The sequence below is a fragment of the Leptonychotes weddellii genome, chromosome 6, assembly GCF_054177405.1.
Source record: "Leptonychotes weddellii isolate Sample4059 chromosome 6, ASM5417740v2, whole genome shotgun sequence".
Lineage (NCBI taxonomy): Eukaryota > Metazoa > Chordata > Mammalia > Carnivora > Phocidae > Leptonychotes > Leptonychotes weddellii.
This window is the reverse complement of record NC_138374.1, coordinates 135,161,810-135,169,621: the sequence shown is the minus strand read 5'-3', so window position 1 is coordinate 135,169,621 and position 7,812 is coordinate 135,161,810. Positions and strand designations below refer to the sequence as shown.

Genomic DNA, 7,812 nt, shown 5'->3' with positions numbered 1-7,812 from the left:
GAGGGTGGTCCTGCTGGTGTCCCCTGCGTCCGGCGCCTCTGGGGGTGGCCGTGTGCCTTGCCATGCCCCCTCCCAAGGGCATCCCTGTATGGAGACCACAGAACTCTCCAAGGGAGAGAAGGGTGTTTAGCCCCCTTGGGGGTCCTGGCCGGTGCTTGCTTTCCAGAGTGTTTGGGGAGGGGTGCCTGACTGCTCCCCATGGCCCATCGCCAGGCGGTGCTGGAGAAGGTTAAGGCAGAGGCTCCACCAGCCCCACTGCAGGACAGACCCTCCCCAGGGACCACTGTCTAACCCGCTCACGTTGAACCTGAAACTGGAGTTGGCATCCTGGGAAGAAAGTGGGTGAAGATCTGCGTAAGGCGCCCACCTTTTGTGTCTTGGCTTCCCTACTCTGGCTCCATGCACCCCTACCTAAATGCAAAAGAGCTTCTTGGTGAGATTGGAGTTGAAACATGCCATGCTTTCTTGGAGTGAAATAGTGTCACCTAACCAGCTCCTGAGACTCCATGACTCACCCCTCCCAAAGTCCCGGCTGTTTCCCCACCCGAGAGAGTAAAATGCAGGGAAACGTCAGAGATGGTGCAGAAGCCGGGTGGGGGCTGCTGCAGAAGAGCAGAGGTGTTGGCTCAGGGGCCTGCGTCTGCAGAGTCCATGCTTTCGCTCGCCAGCCAGAGAGAAGTAGAGGACCCCACCCCAGTAAGGGACTGTGCATGTTGCTGAGATGCCAGCCAGTGCAGCCGTTCCAGAACCTTTATGTCCCCCAACAGAAATATGAATAGAGATTACCCCATAGGCAACCGTCCCATTTTAAAACATGTTGCACCATTGTCCCCCAGAGCCTGCTTTAACTCATCAGGCCGGGTACTGTGCTGGGTATGGAAAACGCATTCATTGCGCCCATAGGTGGCTAGACGAACGCCCAATCGCTCCCCGAAGTAGCTTCATTATGCAGCCTTGAAAGCTGCCCCCCCAGCCCCTCCCGTCCTCACACGGAAACACCCAGACACCTGCCTACCACCTAGCGCTCAGATATGTGCATGCAACATACAACACACAGCCACACACATAGACTGGGGCGCACACGGGCGGGGCGCTGGGGCCATCAGCCACCCGCGGATCAACCCCAGGCACCACTCACACCCCCTCCCACAAATGTCGCCCTGGAGCCAGCTTTCCCTGGATCCAGTTCAAAGGGGTGGAGACTCAGTGAGAGTCATCAACTGCCCCTTCCCTCCGCCTTCCCAGCAGGTCTCTTATCTCTGTCTCACAAGTCACCCCTGGCCCCTCTTCCTTCCTGGTGCTCGAAGACTCCGTCCTTGCTGGAAAACCCCCTGGCTTCTCAGCCCCGCTTTCCACCTTCGGGAAAATACCCACTATCTGCTGGCCGCCTTTTTCCTTTCCCGAGCGCAGGTCCCCACCGATGGAATCCAACCTCAAAACAGGAAGCCCCGGGCTAGTGCCCCTTCTGCTCCTGAGGCTTAGGCAAGCCATGGGCGTGGGACGAAGTCTTCCTGAATGCCCAGCTCCCCCCCGCCGCCTATCCCATGGCCCTGCCCAGAACTGATGGCCTTCATTAGCCCCTGGCACTTATCTTGGAGCCGCAGCTGCCCATAGGACGTTCCCAGCCCTTCTCTCTGCCTGCCCTGAGTCCAGCAGTGCCATGGGGAACTGTCTGCAGTACCAGGTGAGTGTGGGGCCAAGCCCATAGTCCCCCATCTCTTTACCTCACCACCTCTTTCGGTCTGCCCGGGGGCCTTTGCATCTCTTCTCTTCTCCGCTCCTCTCTTACCCTTCCCTCTGTTTCCTTTTTCTCCTTCTTACTCTGGTCTCCTGGGTCCCCCATCCATCTGGGTCCCTGGTGCCCTGGCCCTGACCTTGTCCGGCTCTTGCTTCCTGTCCGGTCCCCTCCCCTGCTCTTCTGCCCAGGTTCCCAGGCTCCCTGTTCCATCCTCTCCTACTGTCCCCCTGTGTCCCCTCCTCCAGGCTAGCCTCCCCTCCGTCTCCCCCTCCCGCCCCCTCATTCCCAGGGACTCTTCAGTGGGGTAAACAGATGATCTGACTGTCTGTCCCCTCTGGGGCTGTCCTCCAGGTGGCGGATGAGGACTCTACTAAGTTCCCCTTTGGAGACGATATTTGGGACGAGTTTAATGATTCCTATGACCTGAACTATAACTACAGCAATGTGGACGCAGCTGCCCCCTGCCGCTCGTGCAGCCTGCTGGACGGCTCCTCGTTGCCCTTCTTCATCCTCACCAGCGTCCTGGGCATCCTTGCCGGTGGGGCGGTCCTCTTCGCGCTCCTCAGACCTCTCTCCCACTGGCAGGTGTGCCCCGAACGGCCTTTCCTGATACAGCTGGCCGTGGGCAGCACCCTCTTCAGTACTGCGGTGCCCATCCTGGCACCAGGGCTGAACGGTGTCCAGGGCACAGTGCTGTGCCATCTGGCCCACATGGTCTGGTATGGCTCAGCCTTTGCCCAGGCTATGCTGATAGGCTGCCATGCCTGCCTGGGCCCCAAAATGAGCACAGGTCAGGTCCCCAACATCACCCTGGGGCTCGGTGTGGGACTCTGGGGAATGGCTATCCTACTGGGGCTGCCAGTCACCCTGGCCACTGACACTTCCCATGGATTCTGCTCCGTGACATTCAGCAAGAGCCACTGGTTTCTGCAGCTGTCACACGTCATGGCCTGTTTCACCATCTTCACCTTGTTGCCGCTGGGTTTGCTAGGAGCCAAGGCGCTGATGAAAATACTGGGCAGGTGGCCGTGTCCCTGGGTCAACGTCCTGTGGGCCTGGTTTGTGTTCTGGTGGCCCTATGGGGTGGTTGTGGGCTTGGACTTTCTCGTGAGGTCCAAGACCTTGGTCCTGTCGACATGTCTGGCCCAGCAGGCCCTGGACTTGCTACAGCACCTGGCAGAGGCCGTGGCCATTCTGCACTGCGTAGCCACACCCCTGCTCCTGGCCCTGTCCTACCACCAGACGGCGCGCACCTCCCGGTCCTCCCTGCCCCTCCCGCTCAGACAGCCTTCTCATCTGGACACCGAGGGAGCAAAGTCTTAGCTCTTTTCCCACCTGTCCACCTGAATTAAAGTCTGCACTGCTTTTATGAAGCTGATGGTTTCTTATTTTATCCAGGGGCATAGAGGAGAGGAAGGAGCATGGAGAGAGAGGCATTTCATGCCAGACCTTCCTGCCGGCGGCGTCTGTTTCTCTAGCCGGCCTGGGGAGAGAGTGGATGATGTACAAACTTCCTCAGGGCGCACAGATGTTCTCTAGAGGTGTGGGGTTACTGCCGTCTCAAAGGGGGTTGGAGAAGAGATGCCAGAGTATGAGGGGAGCAGGACACTTGAAAAACTAGAAGACATGAAGGAGGAAGAGAAGCTGCTCCGGAAAGCAAATGAAACAGGAATAGAAACCGGAGAGAGAAAACAGAAAAAAGAGAAGGACTCAGAGCATGTCTCCCCACCCTGTCTGTCTTGTCCAGCCTTCCTCTCTGCCTTCTATGTCCCTGACACCTGTTGGCTTTGCTTAGAGATCAGGGAGAGAAGCATCCCGGGGGGCTCCCTTAGTCCAGGGAACATATCAAGATAATTCGAAAAGCCACTTCCTAAGAGTCATCTCCCTGAGGTTCATTTCTCGGCAGGACCTCAATCCCCGTGTGTGTGTGAGCGTGCACACTTGTGTGTGTGTGTGTGTGTGTGCGTGCATCTGTCTGTCTCCATCTGTTGGCACCTACGTCCATGCTGGGTGCAGGCATGTAATACCACCAGTCCGCGTGGGGGTGCCTCTCCCTCAGTGTCCTACCACACACACCTGTGTGCCCGCCCTGCGCTCTCTCAGACCCTCCCTCCACTTTGCTCCACTCTCCATCCTTGTTTTCAGAATGTGGAATCAGGATTAACGACTGTGTTTTCTTTCCCCTGGCATCTATGCCAAGTTTTCCCTGTGTGTCTGTGTGAGATGCATACAGGGGACCAAAAATCAGGAAGTCGAGAAGGTTGAGGCACTTCAAGGGGAGGGGCCTGACCTGACTCATCTTCTGCTTAGAATGCCCCAAATTTCCCCTTTGAACCCAGCTATCCCCCTGATGCCCTGGTTGCATAGTCATGGTCCTGGAGGCTTTTTCTCCAGGTTTGGGTAATGGTTGGAAGGACAGTGGATAAGCCCTCTCTGTAAGGGACGCAACTTCTACCACCACCAGCAAATTCACCCTCGACCCAAGATGCCACACACCCAAAAATGAGTTTCTCCCTCCAACCCAGTTGAAAGCTGGGGAAACTTGAAGGATACCTTCCATTGTCTGAATCGGGACACAGCCTGTCCTGTTTTGTAAAGACGTGATCTAACCTGGCTTTCCCCTACACCGTTCCTGCTCGCCTCTGGGCTTGGAGACAGCTAGGAGAGTGCAGGAGAGGAGCAGGCACGAGCTAGAACATCCTGGGCAGGCGGCGGAGAGGCTCAGGAATTTTCCTGGGTGGGTGCGTGACAAAGCCTCCAAATCCCCCCCCCCACCTCCTGTCTCTTAGCAACCATCGGGGGAGCTGCTGATTGGTTCATCCTAAATTGAAAGGCGGGACTTAGGGCCCATGGAGCCGCGGGAGGCATTCTGAGACAGAAAGAAGAGAAGGGAAAATGAAAAAAGAGAGAATTTACAAACCTAATTTATGCTAAGGCCTCCAACCACAGTTCGCGAAGGCGGCACAGGGATTTCTCTCTCATCCTCTTTCCAGAGATTCCTCCTCGGAACACGCCAGCCCCGCCCCCTCTCCATCCTACCTGACATCCCCCGACCCCCTCTCGGGGCAGCGAGGCTGACCTAGTCCACGGGCAGTGGACGGTGCTCTCCCTCCTGAAACCTCCAGGGTCAGCCTGATACTAGGGAGGCTGTACGCAAGCCCCCGGGGCTCTGCACCCCGGGCCCAGCCCCGGCCCCAGCCCCGGCCCCAGCCCGGGCCCCAGCCCCTAGACACAAACCGCGTCTGCAGGGTCTCGCTGGAGAGAAGCCCAGACAGCCCCTATCACATCTCTCACGAAGCCAAGGCCGAGGCAGAAGCTGGTGGCTGATAAGAGGTCCGGGAGGTTGGGGCGGGCTCTCCACGCTTATCTCCAGCCCATCCCACCCCTGCCCTGCTGTTTTGCCCCAGTCCTTCCCCGCGACCCTTTCCTGCACTGTCTACTGCACAGGGATGCTTCTTCTGTGAGCCTCAACCTGACTTTGGATGTTTCTTCAAGACTTTCCTGGGGTCCTCCCACCCCAAGTTGTCACCCCAAGCCATCTAACCCACCCACCGCATGCCACCGGCCTCCCCCAAACTGGTCTGAACCTGGCATCTTTTCAGCAACCCCTCAGGAACCCAGCTCCTGTTTCCTTAGAACCCTTCAGAATTTCATCTTAGGGTGGGCAGGGACATTCGCTGTGTCTGAGTTAGTGGGCCTCCCGGCTAGAGGAACAATCCTCTCCGAAAGATGAGAGCAGGGAGCAAGCAAGCGTGGGGAGCTCACCTTGCCCTGGGGAAGGTCCATCCACACTGCTTCCGGGGGGAGACTTATTTCTTCGGGGAAGACTGATGATCACAGCGATGCCCACAGTTCATTTATTCCAGGCTGGGGTCCCCTCCCAGAGGTTGCAGGAAACAGATACCTGTCCTCACACCCTTTTTCCCACCCCCATGTCCGAACCCCACAGCCCCATCATCACCTTCCCCCAGAGGTGGCCCTCTGAGGAATTCTGATTGAAAACGTCACTGGGATTTCAAACCCAATTCTTCACCAGCTCTAATTGCCAGGGATTTGCCTGAACACCGTCGTATGCTATCTAATTATTCTGACAAGAGCAGCCCGCCGTCTGGGCACAAGGAGAATCGCAGCTTTAATTAACAATAATGCACCTTGCAGACGAATGTGACTGTTTAGGTTAATTAACAAGTCCAAGTCCTTCCAAATCGAATCCGCACATCTTCTGGGTGATTTGGGCAGGAGGGATGTGGGGCACGCAGGGGGTGGGGCCAACTGAGAAATGAGTTCAGCAAAAGTGGGCGTCAGCTTTCATCTCTCCCATGACTACCTGCTGCAGGATCTCCAGAGACCCCCTTGAAAAACTGGTTTAGGGGAACTGGGAGGGGGGCATAGCTGTAGGGGATTTCAGCCATCTTTATGTCACACTTATATTTAGGAAATCTTTCCGACGCAGTTGTATAAACGAGAGGAAGAAGTCTTTGCAATTTTTCAAATGTGTTTAATTCCCCGTCCATGTGTTTGGGAACTGGATTTCCAGCATGAGAACCCCAACTGCCCCAACACTGCTATGTCTCTCTGCTTTTCCTTGTACCATGTTTTGGGGGCACTTAAAGTTGCCTACTCCCTAAGATTCCCAGACAATGTTCCAAGTCCCAGCCTTGTCCTGCTCAAGGCTTATGGTTTGAACTTTTTTCCTGAGTCTTTCCCTCTATCCTGAAAGAATAATACACTGTCTACAGCTGCAAACTGCCTCTTTCTGAAGGACCTGAGCCTGCTCTTCTCCCTCGAAGTCGGGTATTACTAATGCTTGGGGAAGGGGGAGTCCTAGGTCTCTTGGAAAATCCAGTGAAAGTGATGAAATCTCTCTTTAGGAAAATAGAATATTACACCCACAATTTGGCATTGAGTTCTTCCCCACCGCCCTTGGAGTTAAACTCAACGCAGGAATTTCTGTGATCGGACGGTGGCTTTGCCTCCTCCTTGCTCAGGAAGCTTGAGGCCCAGGGACCTAAAGAACTTTCTGTTCTCTGAATGGGAAAACCCCGTTTGTACTCTGGGCTTTGCACTTGACATCTCTTCTGCCTGGAACACTCTTCCCTGTGCAGTTTCCATGCCTGGCTCCTTTTCATCCTCGGGGTCTCAATACAAATATCGCCTCTTCCAAGACTCACCTTTCCTGACATCAAATGAGATGGAGCTCCTGGCCACTCCATGCACCCAGTTATTCTCCGCCAATTCACCTGAGATGTTTCCAGTGCGGTGTGTATCATACACTGAAATTGTCTCCTTTCTTCATTGGTTTGCTGACCAGTTTCCTGTTCATCTGCCCCTCCCCCACCACAACAAAGCAAGTGTCAAGAATGCAGGAGCTTTTACTCTGTTGTGACTGGAACACAGAGCTCAGGAAATAGGTGCTAAATATGTGAATTAATTAATTTCCTATGAATAAAGCGTGGTGTCCCAACCTGGAGGGTTTGCAGGCCCCTGGGACAAGTAAACACAGAATTCCCCCAGAACAAATGTCAGGGCCCAGAGCTCCTCCTCCCGAAGTCCTCCAGGGCATCTCTCCCAGCTATTCAGTCGTTTGGGGGCTGAAAAGACTGGAGGACTGTCAGCACAAGATTTCTGGCCTGGGTGGAGGGAGGTGGGGGGATGGGCTAACTGGGGGATGGGCATTAAACGGGCACTTGTTGCGATGAGCACTCGGTGTTGTACGGAAGCGATGAATCACTGAATTCTACTCCTGAAACCAGTACTACACTCCTTGTTAACTAACTTGAATTTAAATAATGTCTCAGAAGAAAAAAAATAAAAGATTTCTGGCTGGGGAACCTGTTTTCTGTGTCCACTCTTGGGCAGCTGCTGCCGGGGGGACTCACCACAGTCCCCGAGTCACAGGTGGGAGGAGTGATACTCACTGTCCTTCGGGACGGTACAGCTCCGGGCATCGGGGGAGAGCTGGAAGGCCTGCCATCCTTCATCTTTACTTGAGGAAAAGTGAGTCCCCGGGGATGCCCCCGAGTTCAAGGAGACGGTCTTCCACTGGCTCAGAATCAAATTTGGAGTCCAGCCAC

General features: G+C 55.3%; 1 protein-coding gene across 1 annotated transcript; it reads left to right on the top strand.

The window, feature by feature from the left end:
* Window positions 1-6: 6 nt before the first annotated feature.
* Window positions 7-3,111, top strand: ACKR1 (atypical chemokine receptor 1 (Duffy blood group)). Its single transcript, XM_006741956.3, has 2 exons — window positions 7-1,684; window positions 2,090-3,111. The coding sequence occupies exons 1-2, from the start codon at window positions 1,661-1,663 to the stop codon at window positions 3,059-3,061; spliced, it is 996 nt and encodes a 331-aa protein (XP_006742019.1). The 5' UTR covers window positions 7-1,660; the 3' UTR covers window positions 3,062-3,111.
* The last annotated feature ends 4,701 nt before the right edge of the window (window positions 3,112-7,812 follow it).

Bases quoted from the DNA above. Each gene is read 5' to 3' on its own strand.
- ACKR1 (XM_006741956.3), top strand. From the start codon at position 1,661: ATGGGGAACTGTCTGCAGTACCAG. The intron at 1,685-2,089 runs GTGAGTGTGGGG...GCTGTCCTCCAG, and splicing joins GGAACTGTCTGCAGTACCAG to GTGGCGGATGAGGACTCTAC.